The sequence below is a fragment of the Ammodytes marinus genome, assembly GCF_949987685.1.
Source record: "Ammodytes marinus genome assembly, chromosome: 22".
In the NCBI taxonomy this organism is placed as follows: domain Eukaryota; kingdom Metazoa; phylum Chordata; class Actinopteri; order Uranoscopiformes; family Ammodytidae; genus Ammodytes; species Ammodytes marinus.
The window spans coordinates 4,005,073-4,027,371 of NC_137226.1; the positions used below are offsets into that span (position 1 = coordinate 4,005,073).

The following is a 22,299-nucleotide window of genomic DNA, read 5'->3' on the forward strand; positions in this document are numbered from 1 at the left end:
GAGAGATCATTTCTAAAGATTGCTGTGTTTTTAATGAGACTCTGCCAAGTGTGACAGCTGGTGCTCACATGTCCTGAAGGTAAAGTATGGCATGTGGCGTGGATTTTTTAAATTTCAGTTTGGCTTCAATCTGAGTGTTGGTCTGTTATCTTGCTTTTGAGCTTTAAGGGAGTTAACGCTACTGCAAGGCTGCTCGAGCATTTTACTCTCACCAAACGATGAATACTTTAGATAAGAAATGTTGTGCCAAGGTCTGCATGAGGGGAGATGATTCTGTTGTGTATTAAAGGTGGAGTCAGCGATTCTGGAGAAAGCTTTTAATCAAAAACAACAATGTTGTTTAGCGCACACACAATATGGACAGGCTGTCCGTACTGTGTGAGCGCTGAAAAAAAATCCAGTGTTAATACACAGCCTAGGCTCTGTGAACAGGACTGTTGCTAGCTATGGTGGACCCCTTTGTTTACATACCAGTTCACAGAGCGTAGGCTATTCATTAACACCAGTACATACAGGTAGCGGATCGTGAGGAGATATTCACTCATTCTGACAAAAAGTGATTTTGACAACAAGCATTCTCCAGAATCACTGACTGCACCTTTAAATTGAGGTGGTTTGAAAGCCAGCTGGTAAGAGACCAAAGTTTTGGGTTTGCAGAGAAGCTCGCTCACACAGCCAGCTATTGCGGTTACAGTGTCATGGATGATGAAATATATCTCTCTTTCTCTTTGTCTCTTTCTCCGTTAGGTTGTTAGAATCGTCCAAGTGTTGAAAACAAGCCAACCTCCTCCTCTGCCTTCAATCACCAGCCAATCGTTTCCTCTCGAGAATAACGACCAGGTGGCGATTGCTACAGTGGAATAAGCTTTTTGATAACAACACTCTGACCGAAATCTCATCTCTTGAAATTGCCTTTTCAAACGAGGCATAGTCCTAAGGTTTCCTGGAGTTTTTGTGGATATTTGAAACAGTAGAAACCTTTCCGCCATGTCTCCGTTCCTGAGGATTGGGTTTGTGAGCTTTGAGATGGACCCGGGCCTGGCCTACCACGAGGAGGTGCTCAACCCGTACTGCGCTGTCTACATGAAGGAGGCCATCGACACAGGTGGGTGACTGGGGGGGAGGAGGGTTTATTTATGTGTCTTAAACTTAAAATAGCTGGATATGGGGCACTCCGTGGCATAGTGGGTAGAGCCTGTACCATAAAGGCTCAACACTTGTCGAAGGGGTCGCGGGTTCGAGTCTGACCCGTGGACATTTACTGCATGTCATCCCGCTTTTTCTCCCCATTTACACGCAGAGAGAGAGAGAGAGAGAGAGAGAGAGAGAGAGACTAAATGGTTGGTAACAAGGAAAAGCTAGTTCGATAAGTGGTTATTTTGATTCTATAAATGGTAGACTTGACTTATATAGCGCTTTTCTAGACGATATTCTCAGCCCCAAAGCGCTTTACATATCTTACCACAATCACCCATTCACACACACTCATACACCGATGGCAGTAGCTGCCATGCAAGGCGCTCTCTGAACCATCGGGAGCAATTTGGGGTTCAGTGTCTTGCCCAGGGACACTTCGACATGTGGCGGGTAGGCGGGGAATCGAACCACCAACCCTGCACTCCAGAGGCAATCTTCCGACCCACTTCGCCACTGCCGCCCATAAAATGACAGAAAATAGTGAAACATGCTCATTGCCGAAAGAGTCGTCTTCAAATGTCCAAAACCCCCAAAATATTCAGTTTAAAATGATGCGAGACTCACATTTGAGAAGCTGAGTCATCAATCTGTAAATATAGTATCAGATTTTTGAAGTAATTTAATGCTTTTTTTCTGGGGTTTTTAAGCCAAAATTATCAATCGATTAATGAAGAAAACCATTTGCAATCCATATAATCATTAGCTGTAGCCCATTTCCAGTGGCTACACTTCTAATTTACCGCATATCATTTGAGATTATGTGTGTATTTTAGTGAACAAATGTAAACAACCATTTTCATATAAAAACATATACATAACTGACTGCATAACACAAAAAAATTAAAGCACTATAACATTAATCCCGGTTCATCTAAGCTTTTACATTTTCCCCTGAAAGCACCATATGTTCAGGGTCTATCTCTCAGGAAAACATAATTCCTCTGCCACCCCGGAAGTGATGTGTTTTCATATTCAGTAAAGAAACAGTAGTGGGTGGAATACATATAGAAATGTAGAAGTAGTTTATTTTTATTGAGACTAAAATTTAAAAAAACTTTCTGAACAAGAAAAATTGCCTTAGCACAATTTTCACTTTTTGGAAGTCTTAGTATGTAGAACTCAAACCTTCAAGTTTTTGTTAATATTAAAGATACATTTCCATCACATATGAATGATAAGTTATCTCAACAAATTATAATTAGCTGGCTCAAATGTAGACAGTTTTCCTTAAAAGGTTTTAGTTTTTAGTACATTTTAGTTTTAGCCTCGAAACCTCAAAAATAAATAGTGCAGACAGTTGCCTTCAAATACATTTAAGTTATTCAAACGTTTTTTAATTTTTTTCTGCTGTGGGAGCAATGTGTTGATGAATTCCAAAACAGATAAAGAAAATACTATAAATGCCAGAAAACATTCTCTTAACAGACCATTACTGCGGTTGTTGATTCACATTCAATGCCACGACGTTGCCAGTGTGATAACAGAGTCAGAGCAGATACCGTAGTGCTGCTTCCGGCTATCTTTAACCGCTGGTGAATATCCAGGATGAAGCTAAAAACAGACTGAGTGTAACTGAGAGGAAAGAGGAGGGTTCTGATGTGTCTTTTCCTCTGTAAGAAACCACAATAATGGCCCTGTGTGTGTGTGTGTGTGTGTGTGTGTGTGTGTGTGTGTGTGTGTGTGTGTGTGTGTGTGTGTGTGTGTGTGTCATTTACACTTCACTGGAGGGACAATGTTGTTTAGTTTCATTTCACTTTAAGTCAATGACATGAGAGAGAAACAGTATTGCTACATGATACAAAAGGTGGAGTCAACGATTCTGGAGAATGCTTGTTGTTAATATCACTTTATGTCAAAAGCAGGGCTACGGTGGGCCCCCTTTGTTTACATACCAGTTTACAGAGCCTAGGCTGTGTATTAATTAAACTAGATTTTATAAATTAACACACACACACACACATACACACACACACACACACACACACACACACACACACACACACACACACACACACACACACACACACACACACAGTACATACAGGTAGTGGATCGTGAGGAGATATTCACTGATTTTGACAAAAACTGATTTTGCGTTCTCCAGAATCACTGACGCTAAGTGAAATTAAGACAATACTAGTTTCCTCTTGGTCACATAAAATACATTTCACACATTCCAGCTTTTTCGAAGGACATATTGCACGTTGGCACCATCATTTACGAAATGTGCTGATAATGAGAAACTCCCAAGGGCGGCAAATAATAATAAGAGATAGTTCCCATATGGTATTCTGGCTCACTGCGGTTGATTTCATCTCTAGTTAAAAGTGATGGAAAGCTTAAACAAACAGCTTTTCCTTTGAAGGCCACTACAAAGTTTAAATTTCAGAGAACCTTTCTAAGTGTGAGTCATACACAGAACTGCAGCATTAAAGCCGTGCGTCATATTTGTTTACAAGGTTTTCTGTTCAAAGATAAAATACAGTAAGCGTCACCATTTGCCAAAAGCGCCAGCTCAACTCTAGGGAAGTTAACTTTTGTCGAATAGCTTTCTGGCTATTGCAGGAAAATTAAGATTAGAAAGGCTTAAAATAAGGATTATTTAAGTTTTGTATTAATCTAAAGTGTTTTTATTTATCCATTAAATGCTTAGTCTATACAAAAATATAAATATGAAATGCTATTTATACATTTATAGTACAGAGGAATGTGTGTGTGTGTGTGTGTGTGTGTGTGTGTGTGTGTGTGTGTGTGTGTGTGTGTGTGTGTGTGTGTGTGTGTGTCCATCCACGCATTTGTACAACTATTTGAGTTTTAGACCTTAAGAGTGAGGACATTTTTGGAAAGTGAGAATATTTTGTCCGGCTCTCACTTTGGGACAGACCTTTAAAAGGAGCTGTTTGAGGGTTAACACTAGGTTTTAAGGTTTGACAGCTTTATAATTTGAGGAATGCCTTTTGTAACCGCATATCTGTACATACAGTACAACTTATGAATAAGCCCTGTTCATGTGTAACTAATTCTTAGCAGTTTCCTATTTTTGTGTCAATGGTAAATCTAGTTTGACAGCTAGTCACTGTAGCTGAACAGTGAACAGTGGGCCATTCTAGGTCAACTTCCACTTTTACAATCCTTTGTAAATGAGGCAAACATACAGAGTCCAGGCGTGTGTGCTTAAATGCTTGGTTTAGACTTTTCTATGTAATGTTTTCATTTAAAGTAACTACAAGGAACTTTTAGTTTGTGTTATTCTAGCAGCCCCTTTGGACAAAAGTGGTAGTGTTTTTACTACGCCAGCTGTTGTTCCTGGGTGAGCGTATACCCACGACAAAGGCATTAAGAAAAACTATATAACAGCATTCTTTGCACTGATGGTCTCGTTAGCTGTTACAGGTACACTCAACAAAATAAAATAATAATATAAACTCAACACTTTTGTTTTTGCTCCCATTTTTCATGAGATGGACTTAAAGATCTAAAATTCATTCCAGATACACAATTGTACCATTTCTCTCAAACATTGTTCACAAATCTGTCTAAATGTGTGATAGTGAGCACTTCTGCTTTGCTGAGATAATCCATCCCACCTCACAGGTGTGCCACATCAAGATGCTGATCTGACATCATGATTAGTGCACAGGTGTGCCTTAGACTGTCCACAATAAAAGGCCACCCTGAAATGTGCAGTTTTGTCTCACAGCAAAATGCCACAGATGCCACAAGCATTGAGGGAGCGTGCAATTGGCATGCTGACAGCAGGAATGTCAACCAGATCTGTTGCTCCTGCATTGAATGTTCATTTCTCCACCATAAGCCGTCTCCAGCAACTTCGCACAGCCATTGAAGAGGAGTGGACCAACATTCCACAGGCCACAATTGACAATCTGATAAACTCTATGCGAAGAAGATGTGTTGCACTGCATGAGACAAATGGTGGTCACACCAGATACTGACTGGTTCTGAGTCCCCAGACCCCCTATAAAGCAAAAAAATGCACATTTCAGAGTGGCCTTTTATTGTGGACAGTCTAAAGCACACCTGTGCACTAATCATGATGTCAGATCAGCATCTTGATGTGGCACACCTGTGAGGTGGGATGGATTATCTCACCAAAGCAGAAGTGCTCACTATCACACATTTAGACAGATTTGTGAACAATGTTTGAGAGAAATGGTACAATTGTGTATCTGGAATGAATTTTAGATATTTAAGTCCATCTCATGAAAAATGGGAGCAAAAACAAAAGTGTTGCGTTTATATTTTTGTTGAGTGTAATTTATGATCATCAGAGGAAAAATTAGACTGATTCAGAAACATTTGAAAGTTCCTCGTAGCACCTTTAACATCTTTGATAATGCACCCATAGCGCAGGCAAAGAATAAAGATAGTAAGCAGAGGCATGACAGCACACACCTCTAAATGCCATGTGGTGCTTTTTCACAGAACTACACAGGAACTTACAGAGAACTGACTGACACAAAAACATGTCACCTCTCACTCTGAAAGGAAATGCTCTTTGAAAGTTCCACAGAATCTAAAGTATAGCGCCTTTGTGTTAAATACCTGTAAACACATATCTACAAAATCCTTCTAAGTACATAATTTGGGGAGTTAGTTGCATGATAGTAAAGCATCTAAAAAGAGTCATAGGCACATTTATCAATCCAAATGAAAGATTTAATTTAAGTTTGATCAACTTTAAAGAAATGTGGGTAAGATGAGACAGGCTATGCTCTGCTTCTTCTGACACCATAGGTATTTTGAACCAATCACGGCAGCTCTCTGCCCTAACGTTCTTTAAAACTATCACTGTTGCTATGAAGACAGTTTGATCCCAACTATGATATCATATTTATATATAAATATATATATATTTTTTTTTATCATTTTAGACCAGATTTCTAGGGGCTTTAAGGAAAAGCAGACATACAGTATTTTCATCTCCGGGTGCTTAAATCGCTACAAACATCTGCGGCCAAGAGCAATCGGCCGGTGGACAGATATTATATATGTGTTGAGCCGATGATGGAGGAGGCTGCGGATTGACATTGGTATCAAAAGGCTTAGTGGGCTTTATTGTGGCTGCATCAATATGGCATGTGGTCGTTATGTAAGTAGATATTTTAGATGTTATTGCAACAGGAATATAAGCAGATGTCAATTATAAAGCCAGGAGAGAGAGAGAGAGTGTGTGTGTGTGTGTGTGTGTGTGTGTGTGTGTGTGTGTGTGTGTGTGTGTGTGTGTGTGTGTGTGTGTGTGTGTGTGTGTGTGTGTGTGTGGCTATATGATGCAAGCGAAAATCTCTCGACCCTCTTAAACGATAATCGTAAATGTCTGTTGGTCAAATAAATGTTCACATGATATCGGATGTGGAGAGACAGAGAGAGAGAGAGAGAGAGAGAGAGAGAGAGAGAGAGAGAGAGAGAGAGAGAGAGACAGAGACAGAGAGAGAGAGACAGAGACAGATTGATTGACAGTTATTTTATTGGGTGTGTGGTTGTTTTTGTTATTACATGTTTGCTGCTACTGGATGTCAGAATTTCCTTCGGTTTCAATAATGTATCTATCTATCTATCTATCTATCTATCTATCTATCTATCTATCTATCTATCTATCTATCTATCTATCTATCTATCTATCTATCTATCTATCTATCTATCTATCTATCTATCTATCTATCTATCTATCTATCTATCTATCTATCTATCTATCTATCTATCTATCTATCTATCTATCTATCTATCTATCTAGCCATCCATCCATCTATCTATCTAAAACACAACAAAATAATAGCACTGTGAGGTTATCATGTACAACACTTGCACATGGCATGAGATTAAAACATTTTTAATGTTAAAAGGTGTCACAGATTTCAGCTTCTAAACGCCGGCTCTGGACTGAGAAAGAGCATCTAATCCTCGAGAGCGACTATTTTATTTATGTTTATCCTCTTTTGAAAGGATTAATTCCTGGTGTCGCTTTTCATCACAGACAGAAAATCTTCTCCGACTTCAGAATGTTATCAATCAAAAGTCTGGACTTTAATCCTTAAAAAGGACATGACTGGTGATAGTGTGATACTTTATGCTTTTGTAACTTTTAATAAATACCATAAAAAAAGAAATATTCAATGTTCATACGTCTTTGACTCTTAACTCCAAGCTCATTTGTTCATTCCTAAGACATCAATCTTTTGGAATATTTGTGTTTGTGTTTTACTTGGGAACATCGAGTGTGAATTATGTCTCTATGATAACTGTAAAACCCATTACAAATATTTAATTAAAATAAGTATCTTCTGTAAAGAGTACTTTCATTTTTGGGTAAACAAGTACCGTAATCAGAAGAGAATTCCTATTTTATTTTTATTTTTTTTAGCAAATGATAAAGAATGACATTTGACGCCTAGTATTTTTATAAATTGAAATTAAACTCGTAGTTAAAATCTCTCAGAGCAGCTTTTGTTGTTTTATCTCATATCCTGTCTATTATTAACAAAGCATAACACTGAAAAGTCTACCAGTAAGATATGTAAATTCTTTCAATTCCTTTTTTTGTTGTCAATTATTTTTCTCCAGAAAAGGGTCAGGTGTACAAGCAGAAGAAGCCCACCATGTACCCCCCATGGAGCACCACGTTTGATGCTCACGTGCACCGCGGACGCATCATGCACGTGATGGTGAAAGACCGAACAGCCGAGCTCAAGTCTGAGGCCACGGTCGCTCTGGATACACTGGCAACCAAATGCAAGAAGGAAAACGGCAAGCTGGAGATATGGGTTAGTGCAGAGGGATTGGCTGTGTGTGTGTGTGTGTGTGTGTGTGTGTGTGTGAGTGTGAGTGTGAGCGTGAGTGTGAGTGTGAGAGTGTGTGTTTGGTGTGTGTGTGTGTGTGATTGTGTGTGCATGTGTACTTGTTCAACTATTTCAGTTTCAAACCTTACGTGTGTGTGTGTGTGTGTGTGTGTGTGTGTGTGTGTGTGTGTGTGTGTGTGTGTGTGTGTGTGTGTGTGTGTGTGTGTGTGTGTGTGTGTGTGTTGTGTGTGTGTGTGTGTGTGTGTGTGTGTGTGCGCGTGTGTGTGCACGCTTTGTTTAGAAATGAGTCCATCATTACCTGCGCACAGTACTGAATGTGAGCCAACAGGCTTCTTGCCCTGGGGACATTTTAACTTCTAATAGCAATAATAACATTGCTGATTGAAGTTTATTTTTAAGCCGTGACATTGAGCCAACATTCACAACATCCTGAAACTGAAATTAGGTGATGAGCACCTGTGCTTTTCCTGCCATCTCATGTCAAAAATACATGCAGTGAGAAAAGTCTTTATATTTTATTACAGAGCCTAGGCTGTGCTTGAGTTATTAAAACGTTTTAATATTTAGGTTAATATTGCCAAAACATATGATAAGTAGAGCGGTTTAGAGTTGTATTTAGACTTACTCTCATAAATTCAGATATTGCATATTCTGTTGGGCTACTTTATAATGGTTTGTTATTATTATTCTATAAGTAATTAAGTTAATCCTTTATTTTTGTTCAATTTATAATAAATTAGAAATAGATAATTGCTTGTGAAGCAGACATTATTTTTCCGTGGAAAGTTATTGTGCTTTGAGTGACTCCCAAAGGCTTCCTGCTAAATGTCACTTGTATACAAAAAATACAGTTAAATAGATGATTCATTTCTGTCTCTGTATGCGCCCGACAGTCTGTCTGTCTCTCATAAGTCAAGTTAGAGGTCAAATAGCATTTCGTAATGTTTCTGACGAACATCACCCTGAATCAACATCCTTCCCTTTTCCCTCTCAGTGATTTTCTCATGAATTTCTTTCCTAAATTATTGCTTTTGTTTGAGTTTCCGTTTTGTTTTTGTTGCAGTTGGAGATGAAGCCACAGGGCAGACTGAAGATGGAGGCAAGGTATTATCTGGAGAAATGCGGTGAGTGGCTCAAATGTTGCTTTGTAGTGATCGCACATGGATTTTATACCTGCTGCTGTACGTCCAGGTTTTTTCTTAGCAGTAGAATCAACAACTGAAACATTTCTTGGGCTCTTCTTTAGATTTTTCTGAGCTTCTGCACCAGTGTCAGGGGGGCGACACCAGTTTGTAAATGCTGCCATACTGAGAAATACAGAGATAGTTTTGTGGAGCTGATGGGCTTAATCAACTTTGTGTCAATTAATTTGGAAATGGCTTGAATGTAACAACATTCATTTATATGAAAAAGTTACACACTATAGCTTTAAGTTACAAGATTGTCAAGCTTTTTTGTGGAGATCTTCTCATAAATAACTTGTAAAACTTCTAAAGGTCATTGTAGAGAACAGCAACACAAAACGTATTACTTTAACCACTTTTCAACATTTTACTCCTTTATTTAATTTCATGTGACACTTCTTGGAAGTCTAAGGAAATATATCTTGGATTTTTGGGTGTTAAGAAAAATAATACAGTTTAAAGATAGCCAAATTAGACCATAAAATACTGGCCGTCATCCAAATCTTCTGTATAGTCCTTTTAAAGCCTGTATCACTTGCACCCTTGTGTGTTTTAATGAGCTTTAATCGTCCCAGCCTAATTACATATTCTAAAAATAAAGAGATTTGGAGTATTTTCCCACTGCCGGTTCCAAGCGTTGGATATTGCACTTGTGGGAGCTTTGTTTAAGACCCTTTTCACTGGAGATTTGGTGACATTAACACTGTGCCAAATGCCGATGGAGTTACTATGAACTCAGAAGGGAGAAGCCACCACCTCATGTTTAACTATTAATAGCAAAAGGCAAATAGGAAATCAGTGCACAGAAACAACAGCTGGCATGGCGACTGGTACACTTGATCTGGGGGAACTTCCTCATGAACTACATGCATGCAAAATCAAACACACACAAACGCACACACACACACACACACACACACACACACACACACAAAAGAGAAACAGACACACACACACAGAGACACACACACACACACACACACACACACACACACACACACACACACACACACACACACACGTTTGTTCGACTATACTCGTGAGGACATTCATTGACATAAGGCATTCCCTAGCCCCTAACCCTTACCCTAACCATCAAAACAAACTGCCTAACCCCAACCCTTACACTAACCCTAACCTAAACCTAATTCATACCTGAACCTTTAAACCTGGTGTTAACCCTCAAACAGCTCCTTTAAAGGTCTGTCCCGAAGTGAGAACCAAAATATTTTTTGACGTTCTCAAAATTTCACAATACACAAGGAAAAGTAGAGCAGCTTCAGAGAACAGTGACTCATACCTGTAACATACTAAAGACACTTCTTGGTCAAAACGAAACTGATGTATATAAAAACACTCTTGTTCCTGCTACAAAAAGGTGAGAATTTGTAACCTAGGTGTGAAATCTGCTTTGCCAGGAAAAGAGCTCAACACACAATGTGTGACAATAATATGTGACATTTTACAACAACATGTCACCTCATTTACTCCTTTGCACTACATTTACATACAAATATTATGCTGCTAAAACATTTACTATATTGTTACGATATTTGAAATGTACTTATTTTTCTACTTTATATATTTTTCTTATGTATATCTATGTTACAGTTACAAATATGGTGAAACAAGAGAAATATTCAAACAGACAAAATAAACACCTAAATTCACATTTTGGACCTTTCATTTATACTAGTATGAAAAAAGACATGTCATGGAAGCAAAATAGACAAAAAAACGTCAAAATTGACCAGTGCTTGGAAATGTAATGTGTTTGCCTGCAGTGTAAACTAAAGGTTGTATAATTGACCAGTGCTTGACAAAAAAGGTTTTGCCTGCCATGTCTCGCCTTAACTGTAATGTTGTATGATGTGTTTCAGATGCTGCCGGTCAGACAGAGGGAGACCCAGACGTAGAGAGAGAGAGGGAGAGTGAGGGGGAGGGTCTGTTCACGCTCCACCAGCGACGTGGGGCCATCAAACAGGCCAAGGTTCACGTCGTCAAATGTCACGAATTCAGCGCAACGTTTTTCCCTCAACCGACATTCTGCTCCGTCTGCAAAGAGTTTGTCTGGTACGCAAACAAGACGAGATCATGTGGAAAATATAAACGATAATTTCCTTCATTTAAAAAAGGTAGAGGCTGTGATTCTGGAGAACGCTTGTTGTCAAAATCACTTTTTGTCAAAATCGGTGAATATCTCCTCAAGATCCGCTACCTGTCTTTACTGTGTGTGCACTGAAAAAAAGCTAGTGTTAATACACAACCTAGGCCCTGTAAAAAAACAAACAGGTATGTAAACAGAGGGGCCCACTATAGCTAGCGACATGCCCATTTACAGAGCATAGACTGTGTATTAATTGACCATAGATTTTCTTTATATTTTGACAAAAAGCGTTCTCCAGAATCTATGACTCAACCTTTATTATCATACTAGTCATTTCTACCGTTGGTTTACTCCCACTACAGGGGTCTCAACAAGCAGGGCTACCAGTGCAGACGTAAGTGTCACTGAATTATTTTCCATTCAAGTTTAAATGATGAGTTTGTTCTTAAACCACTTTTCCCCCCATGTGTCTAACTGTCACCTTTGTGTCTCTCAGACTGTAATGCAGCGATTCATAAGAAATGCATCGACAAAGTCATCGCCAAATGCACCGGTTCAGCCATCAACAGCAAAGAGACAATGGTGGGTGTCTGACTCACACCCACTCCCATACACTACAGACACTACAGACACTACATTGTGAATTCTCAATGACAGCATGACACACTGTGAAAATAAAATAAAAAGATTGGAAAACTCAAGATTTCTTTCGGTAACTTTCTTGGCTAGATTTTTAAGGTTTGAGGCTTAAACTAGAACTCTTAAGTCTTAATGAAAACTGACCAAATGTGAGAAAACTAATTATTATCGTTTGTGTCATTCAAAGCCTCTTAACTTAAAAATCTAGTTGTCTTGGAAATTTGAGTTTCAATTTTACAGTGTAGGCTACAGTCACAGTTAAAACCAGCGATTGCTGATACAGCAAGTGTATGAAATATTTAGACAAGACATGTGGTTATAATTCTTAGAAATGAATCAGTCACCGAACACAGAGGTATAGTGTCATTGCACTAGACACTAGACTGCTTTCATCTTCTTGCTTTTGTCTCAATTTCCTCGCAAGCACAAAACCAAAAGAGAATCCAACTAACGTCAAGATGTAACACACACGCACACACACACACACACACACACACACACACACACACACACACACACACACACACACACACAGACAGAATGAAAAGGACAGACCTGCTGCCACCAACTGTTAGGAGACAGGAAGTGATTTTACTGGCTTTACTGGTGGAGTCAGCAATTCTGGAGACAGCTTGTTGTCAAAATCAGTGAATGATGTACTATATTACATATATTTGCTGAAAAAAAATCTAGTGTTAATATACACAGCCTATCTGTAAATCTGTAAATGGGCATGTTGCTAGCTACAGTGGGTCCCCTTTGTTTACATACCAGTTTACAGAGCATATGCTGCATATTAACATTGGATTTTGTTTCAGCGCACACACGGTAGTGAAGCATGAGGATGACATCAAGCATTCTCCAGAATCACTGACTCCACCTTTAAACCTAAACAAAGGCATATTTAATAAGCTGTATGTGTTTTGTGTGTGTACTACAGATTCACAAAGAACGCTTCAAGATCGACATGCCTCACCGGTTCAGAGTCTACAACTACAAGAGCCCCACCTTCTGTGAGCACTGTGGTACTCTGCTGTGGGGCCTCGCCAAGCAGGGGCTCAAATGTGAGGGTGAGACCATGCAGGAGCTTTATGATTTCTGTGGTTTTTACTTGTACTGAGGAAAGGGAAGTGGTCTAGAAGAGGGGTGGGTTACACCTCGTTTACACTGACATGCTTTGGGTTGGAAGGAGTTAACCCTTAATGAAATTGTTAAACCTTTTGCAGTAGAAGATAAGTTGACAGGTGTTGTTAAAAATTTTAAAAGTTTACAAGAAATTTACAAAACAATTACAAAAAACGTACAAACTAAATTTCAATAAATTTAGAAAATACAATTTACAATTTTGCCTCAAATGGTTTAACAATCTCTTTACCATGTTAACAATCTCTTTACCATGGATCCTTAGAGCCTCGGTTCAGATGAGAAAATGTTGAGAAACCATCATCAAAAGGTATAAAATAAGAACATCTCAGTTGATAAGGTGCTAGACAATGAAGAGGATAGTTATATGAAACATAACTGCTAGGAAAATGTTGCCAGTCCGTAAAGGAACAATTCATTAATTTTATCCAAAAGATTTATCAAAATTCAGAAATTCGTGTTTTTCACTGGTCAGTCAGCAATAGCAATCTATACTACAATATGACATGATATAATACCAACAGCTGGCACACAACGGCCGAAATTTCAAAATTATCCATCACAAATAAGCATTAAATATTTCACATGCTCTAACCCACACACACATTCACGCGCACACACACGCGCACACACACACACACACACACACACACACACACACACACACACACACACACTGCAGCTGCTGTAACAGCTGGAAGACACAGTGCTCCATGTGAAAATAATCCAATATCCAAAACACGATGATGCAATCGATATAAACAGGGCTTTACACTGTGTTAGGGTGCAGTGTGTTGTCTAATGTTGTTGGTACAAACACTATGTGAAGAATATATGCAACAACTTACTACACAACGCAAGAAAATAAGTATCAGAAAGAGCTATTTTTTCTGTATTCAAATTAAGCAAAGCATTCACTTTATGAGTTTAAGTGCATAGTATTTTATTGTTAATTTACAGGAAAATAGTTTACAGTGGCTAGGAATAATAATGTTTCTCTAGCTTAATCTTATATACACAGCGTTACACCCTGCTTTTCAATGCATTTTTAGATCACAAAATATGTAGCAATACAATCAGTTTAATATAAATATTTGTTGTTCTCAAATAGCACATTTTGTATGACATGGTAAACTGTGTTTTCTGTGCAGAATGCTGTATGAACGTTCATCATAAATGTCAGAAGAAAGTGGCGAACCTGTGCGGGGTCAACCAGAAACTGATGGCTGAGGCTCTGGCCATCATCGGGACCAAACAGCAGGTCAGAATAACACATTCTGCTCTTCTTTTAAAATGTTTAAATAGAGTACGTTTTAAGAGCTTGATGCCGATACAACTAAAGGAATTCTATTATTGTGAACTTGTCTATGCACAACATGTTTAACCCTCCTATTGTACTGGGGTCAATTTGACCCCACAAGACATTTCTTTTGAGGGGAAAACATGTTTGTCATTCACCAAATGGTCTGAAAATTATAGGGGTTGTTCAATACTATGCTTCTGATGATTCCTATACATTTGAAGTGTTTTGATAAAATTATGGGTGTTTTATTGAATTTTATAACACCTGTTGTACTCTGGGGTCAATATGACCCCGCAGCACACAATGGTGCAATGGGGCAAAATGTCACACTATACTGCTTCTAACAGAGGAAATACCCGCCCCCCCTTCTTCTAACGACATCCACACACACACACCTACACACACACACAAACACACACACACACACACACACACACACACACACACACACCTACACACACACCTACACACACACGCACACTTCACCAGCACACACACACACACGAGCACACACACGCACGCAAGTACGCACATACACACACACACACACACACACACACACACACAGACCCACACACACACACACAACACAGACACACACACACCCACACACACATACACACACACACCCACACACACACATGCACATACCTGTACATGAGCACACACCCACGAGCGCACACACACACACACACACACGCACACGCACACACACATGCACACATGAGCACTCCCCCCCAAAAAAAACACACACAGACACACACAAACAGAACCAACACCTGTGCCTTTGATGTGTGGGGTCAAGCAATGGTTAGGAAAACAAAACACATAAACAGATCGTTTCCCGCAGACTCTGCACCATTTCAAACCTTAGTCTGAGACAGGCAGCATGATCAGTAGGCAGCAGGCTTTACCTTAGAGGTGTGTGAGCTCATTTTGAACCAAGTTCAACAAAATGCAATGAAGTGAATCAGCAAAGATCACTCCATAACTACCGGCCTCGCATGCAACTGAGGGCCAAATCGAGGGTGACTCACTTCTAAAAAGTACATTTTTGCAAAGTTTTACATGTTGTAATGTTGTGTTGTGATGTTTATTATGTCAGGTAAAGAGGGAGGATAAAGTTGAGTATAAAACTGAAAAACTGAGGTCAGTGATTATTTATGCTTTTTGCCTTAGAAACAGTCAAACCAGGCGAGAACTGACCCTGCCTGGTTTGACTGTCTAAATCCAAAAATGCATACTTTTATATAAACAAGGTCTGTTGGCCCTAAATTCAAAAACTAAGGGAAATATTTGTGGTAATGGGTTGGACTCAAGTCAGACTAAAGGTGTAACACAAAATTAATTGATAATTTATACTTTATAGGCTTTAAAAAACAGCCGAACTGGGCGGGGTCAATATGACCCCAGAGGACCATGGGTGTTTGTATTTGCTCCTATTAAAAAAATGTAAGTGATTCAAAAACAGTTTTTTCACTAACCTTTGACATAAGCCACTCTCTAATGAGTCATATAGTCAAAATCATGTTAGGGATTTTTTTTATTTTTTTTTTTTTATTTCAAATCGAAAAAATTGTACATTTTTATGTAAACAAGGTCCGTTGGCCTAAAATTCCAAAACTAAGGCAAATATTTGTGGTAATGGGTTGGACTCAAGTCAGAGTAAAGGTGTAACACAAAATTTATTGACAATTTATACTTTAGGCTTTAAAAAAACACCAAACCGTTTGGGGTCAATATGACCCCAGAGGACCATGGGTGTAAGTCTGTCGGGAGTACATTACGAGGGTTAAGATGGTTTAAGGCGAGACACTGCAGATGAATAGGGTAAAAATTTTGACTTTGATCATCATGAAATGTTGCCAATTGATAACTTACATTGAAACAATATTTTTTTTTCCAGAAATGTTTGAGTAAATATGCAAATCTGGCAATATCTAACTAATAGTGCATAAAATTGCATATTTTTAAAACTAAAAAGCTAGATGTTGGAAAAGTGCTTGAAAAATTTACATTTTTGCCAACATTTTCATCTCACCTTAAAGTGTACAAGATTTGTTAATGTTACCAAACCCCCATAAACCCACAGTCTAATGTTGGTCCTACCTTTTTCCTTTAGGCCAAAGGAACCAGAGAAAGTGAGATATTCAGTCGGGACGGTCCAGTGAGTGTTGACCAGCCGGGGGTGGTCAGGGCTCCGTCTGGGTTAGTGACGGGTGTGACCGCCACGGCTACCCCTGCAAACAAAGGTACACAACCTCATTATCATTACTTCTTGATAGTTGTTTGTTCCCACAAAGTTTTGACTGAACATATTTTGGATACGGTCTTATTTTCTTTTTATAAATCAAGAAATACTTATACTACATAAAAATAGATTTACGGCATTGTTTTTTAAGAACAAAATGTATCATGAATCAGACATTTACCAACATATAAACAAATAATTCTGTAACAACCTTTAGAATATTGCTAAGAATGATAAAAGAGCCTTTAGTTGAAGTGCTTTAAAAGTTGAGATTTTTGGTTCAGTGTCTTGAAAAAAACTAATGTTGAGATAATGGCCGTTATCTAGTATGAAAGAAAACATGTTGTGGAAGCAAAATAGCCAAAAATCTCAAAATTGACCAGTTCTTGAAAAAAGAAATGTTTTGCCTTCTGTGGCTCACCTTAATTTGGTGCATTTGTTTCTCATTGCTGCAGAAGTCCAGGGAGTGTCTTGGGACGGTCCCACAGACAGTTCTATCTCTGAGGCGCTGTCGGACGAGGAGCCTCTCTACGCTGTTCCCAGGAAGGAACACCATCCCAAATTCACCGTCGATGACTTTGTCCTGCACAAGCTGCTCGGGAAAGGAAGCTTCGGAAAGGTACTGGAGAGGATATCTGAAAAAATAAAAATGGAGGATTGACATCAGAACTATGAACAGACAGAACACAAAGCAAATAGTAATTGCAACAAAAATAACAATAGTGGAAAGATTCTGCCTTTTATTTGGGTTAACTGGCTTCCTTAGACTCTAGCTGTATTCAAGTATTGACCCTAATTTTTGGGCATTTTCAAGCTTTATTTGATAGTGCAGAGAGATGGCTGAGATGGGGTAGAGAGGGGGATGACATGCAGAGAACGACCCAGGCCGGTTTCTAACCACTACACCATGAGCGCCCCAAGTATTGACACTTATACAGGAAATGCATTCATGTAACGCTTGTAAATACACACATTGTGATCTTTATGAAAATAATTGTTGCCAAAAAAAAATTCAGTAAACCCCCATTTTTCAATTAGTGTCATCAGTGATATTCTTGACACACGCATATAGCTAATAATATGAAGGTTTCACATTATGTGGTTGTTGCGGTCAAATGTTAGTGCAGCCAGTTTCCACCGAAAAACCACGGACTTCTCGTAAACTCAATGTCGGCGGTAGCAGCGGTTTTACAATGAAATGTGGTTTATAAATAGTTGGACTAAAAGGCAAATAAAATATGAACCATCCAGCTATATCACTTTTGTTTATGCTGTGTTTTTCCCAGGTGTTTTTGGCCGAGCTGAAAAAAACGAAACAGTTTTTTGCGGTAAAAGCTTTAAAGAAAGATGTTGTGTTGATGGACGATGACGTTGAATGCACCATGGTGGAGAGGAGGGTGCTCTCTCTAGCCTGGGAGAACCCTTTCCTCACACACCTCCACTGCACCTTCCAGACCAAGGTAAGAAGAACTATCAACCATCCATACTCAGACGTTCAAAACTCATCTATTAGACATTACACTGACCTCTCTCTTGTATTTCTGTGATCAGGAGAACCTGTTCTTTGTGATGGAGTATCTGAATGGAGGAGATCTCATGTTCCACATCCAAAACTGCCACAAGTTTGACCTGCACAGAACCACGTACGTATCAGAGCAGAATGGACTTTTTGGAAGGCGAAGTACATTTCGATGGACTTGGGCCCATAATACAATTAATGTGACGGGACAACTTGGTCAATATCTTTGTTGACTAATTTTTTTCACAACAATCTTAAAGTTTTAATTAACTTCAATAAGGTTTATAAACTTGTGTTATTGTCTGTTAAAGTAAAGCGCCTCTTTTTCTATTCCTGTCTTCCGGCAGCTTCTATGCAGCTGAGATCGTCTGTGGGCTCCAGTTCCTGCATTCTAAAGGAATCATTTACAGGTACAGTCTAAGAATAACCCAGACACTGTAATAATACTGATGATAAACAATACAACAAGAGGTCAAACAAGCTAAGAAAGTCCCACAGTGTTTGTGTGTGTGTGTGTGTGTGTGTGTGTGTGTGTGTGTGTGTGTGTGTGTGTGTGTGTGTGTGTGTGTGTGTGTGTGTGTGTGTGTGTGTGTGTGTGTGTGTGTGTGTGTGTGTGTGTGTGTGTGTGTCTTGCTAATATCCTGCCTTTTCCCTGTAGGGATCTGAAGCTGGATAATGTGCTGCTGGACTCTGAAGGTCACATAAAGATCGCAGACTTTGGGATGTGTAAGGAACACATGAGGGAAGAATCAAGGACGTCCACCTTCTGTGGGACACCCGACTACATCGCACCTGAGGTTAACACACAAACACACACACACAAACACACACACACACACGTTATAAAAGACACATTTATGTCTATAGAAGAATAGTTTTGTTTTTTTCGAGCACTAGTCAATTTTGAGATTATTGTCAATTTGTTTCCCTAAAAACATGCTGAAAATGCATTGTTATGACTTGTACATAGTAAAAATTCCATGCAAGTTACCACACTACAATAAGTGAGCATTTCACTTGAATATACAGTATGTTTAAGGTAAATTTAAGAGAAGCTTTAAGCTAAACTTAAGAAACACTGCCTGTTTTAACAGTCATGTGCTTGTGACTGTGTTCCAGATCCTTTTAGGTCAGAAGTACAACAGCTCGGTGGACTGGTGGTCGTTTGGCGTGTTGCTGTACGAGATGCTGATTGGTCAGTCTCCATTCCACGGCAAAGATGAAGAAGAACTGTTCCAATCCATACGAACTGACAACCCTGTTTACCCCCGCTGGCTAACCAAAGACACCAGGGACATCCTGGTCAAGGTCAGACAATCTGTGTGTGTGAGATATATATTTCAGTCAATAAATAAGATGGATAGACTGATAAAATGGCAAGAAAACCAATTGCTGTCGACCAATTGCTGTCGACCAATTGTGCCTTTTTATGAAGTACCGCCAACACAATTCTTGTGAAAAACACACGAGTACCAGCTACACTGTTCTGGTACTCGTTCTGTTCAGAAAGACAGACAAAAGGAATGTGTAGCTCCAACAATACGGACAAATATAAAATAAACCAACATGACACCTTAATTGATGAAAGACACTAATGGATCTCAATGATTAACTGTAATGTGTCATATCTTAATTGCAGTTGTTTGTTCGGGAGCCTGAGGAGCGGCTGGGAGTGAAGGGGAACATCAGACAGCACAACTTCTTCAGCAGATTCGACTGGAACGCTCTGGAACTACGGCAGGTGGAGCCGCCCTTCAGGCCAACTCTAGTAAGTGCACTGGCAATTTTCACTTTTTTTCTATTTGATATAAACTGATCTATTGATTAATCACTTTTCATTGTATCTCATTATCCGCTACATGTCAGTTCTGTTTGTTCACTGACAAAACATCTGTTAATACACAGTCTAGACTCTATAAACTGGCATGTTGCTAACTATGGTAAGCCTAGGCTGTTTATTAACACTAGATTTTTCCTGAAAAGTATTGGTGTGTTCAAGCAAATTTGAATCTCTTAAATCTATAACATATTGTCACTCAGAAGTCAGTATCACTGTCTTTATTGAAACATTTTCCCGCCCTTCCTCCCAGACGTCTGCCAGTGACTGCAGTAACTTTGACAAAGAGTTCATCAATGAGAAACCTCGTCTGTCGTGTGCCGACCGGACACTCATCAACAGCGTAGACCAAACCATGTTCAGAAACTTCTCCTTCGTAAACCCGGGGATCAACCGCGACGCAGCACGCTAACACACACACACCCTACAATCAGCCTACTACCTACAGACAGGGGTGCAGCCAGGGATTTGTCTTTATTTTGGACCCCATTAAAATATACAGCTCTGGAAAAAATTAAGAGGCCACTCCAAATGTTAAGTGTCTCTCGTTTTACTATGTATAAGCATATGTTTGAGTAGAATGAACATTTTGGTTTTATAATATAAACTACTGACAACATTTCTACCAAATTCCAATACATAATTTGTCATTAAGAGCATTTTCAATAAGTTTTGAAGAGATGAAGATTTAAGAAAAATCCAGACTGGTCTCTTAATTTTTTCCAGAGCTGTACTGTATAACATTGGGTGCCACCCAGGACGTGGGTTGTTGTAATATTTTTAAGGGCCCCTGTCAGTCACGGGCCCTTAGAATCTTCCTAACTTTTCACCCACTTACGGCGCCCCTGCCTACGGACAAGCCCATTGGTCACAACCAGCATTTACTGTAACTCAAACCGTGAATGTCACAGAACTCAAATGTGTATCCATAAACATGAGGATAACCAAGAGGGGTTTGCTTGGTTTTAAGACACATAAAATGTTACTTTGTGAAAAATCTCTCTACATCTTTAAAATTCTTATAAAACTAGAAATAAAAAATCTAAAACAAAATTGGCAAATACAACTCAACTGTGACGGGATCTTTGTCACCTCTGTTTCCATTTAAAGAATTACATTAAATAAGTTACAAAAACAAAAGAAAATGCCTAATGACAGAAGCATCTAGGCTAAGAGAAAGAGGCAAAGAAGATACACCAAGACTCTTTAAGTATTCATTTACATTTTGCATTTAGGCCCAGTATGATGCGCCACATATTATTTAGTATTAATTTGTGGATTTGGGTTTACAGGGGCTTTCAGTCTTTCTCACAATGTAAATCATAACTCCAAGACAGATTGCTTAAAGCACTTAATTTATTCCTTATAGAATTATCCCTTAAAAGTCACTCTTTAACTTCACATTGTGCTTATCAGAATGTGTTGTAATAAACATGGTGCCTCATAATTCAAGTGAAGCAAACTGAAAAAAAAGTTGTCTTATTGTACTATGTCCTTCCCTATTCCAAAGCTTAATAAGTCTCTTAACTGCACATTGATTGTATAAAAAAAAAAACAGCCCATGTTTGTGTAAATAAATGTAATGTAATTCTGTTGATGTACTGTACAGTCAGTTGGATGTAGATCTGTTATTATGTAGCAGAGATGGAATACAGGGTTTTTTGTTTACGTGTGTGTATTTCTTATCGTACCTCAGGAGATGTTTTGATGCTGTGATTTGGATCAGGCACGTCTTAGATCCCTACGAACTGTAGATGTTATTGTTCTCTTCATTTGTGAATCCTGTACAATAAAATATGTGTTGTTCGTTTTTTAAGAATGCTGTCCGTTTCCTTTTTTTGTGACTAAAACAAAATTCTTTTTTCGACAAAGGGATTTTGACTACAAGCCTTCTCCAGAATCACTGACTCCATCTTTAAATGTATTGTGATAAAATGAAGAGCATGTCTGTTACAGTAGAACGTCATAACCACTAACACTTTGCATATTTCAAATTCATAGTACTATACACGTCCCCTTTCAACAAAAAAACAACAACCAGCTGACAAACTTCTCTTTTAATTCTGAGTATTTCTTTATTTGAAATGCAGAAGTGCCTTCAGATGACATTACCAACAAACCTCTACCCAGTAATCAAGGACAAGGATAGTGGTGTCATATCCCTTATTACACAATGTACAGCCAGTAAAAGATGCACACATTCACAGCTACTATTTAATGTGAAACTCAATTTGGTGACAACTTGACCATGATGCAATATAACAGTGTACATGTGGTTTAATGAGTAACAGGATAAGGAGTAGG

At 38.8% G+C, this 22,299-nt stretch overlaps 1 protein-coding gene across 1 annotated transcript; it reads left to right on the forward strand.

Moving 5' to 3' along the window:
* Positions 1-987: 987 nt before the first annotated feature.
* prkcq (protein kinase C, theta) lies at positions 988-20,407 on the forward strand (the record flags this gene model as incomplete). The annotated part of the gene is made up of 17 exons (XM_080050765.1): positions 988-1,105; positions 7,777-7,976; positions 9,076-9,136; positions 11,077-11,269; positions 11,666-11,697; positions 11,800-11,885; positions 12,883-13,012; positions 14,237-14,346; positions 16,511-16,640; positions 17,095-17,258; positions 17,926-18,099; positions 18,191-18,282; positions 18,506-18,568; positions 18,817-18,955; positions 19,278-19,466; positions 19,798-19,926; positions 20,249-20,407. 17 exons carry the CDS (start codon positions 988-990, stop codon positions 20,405-20,407), a joined length of 2,169 nt encoding a protein of 722 aa, XP_079906891.1.
* Positions 20,408-22,299: the final 1,892 nt, after the last annotated feature.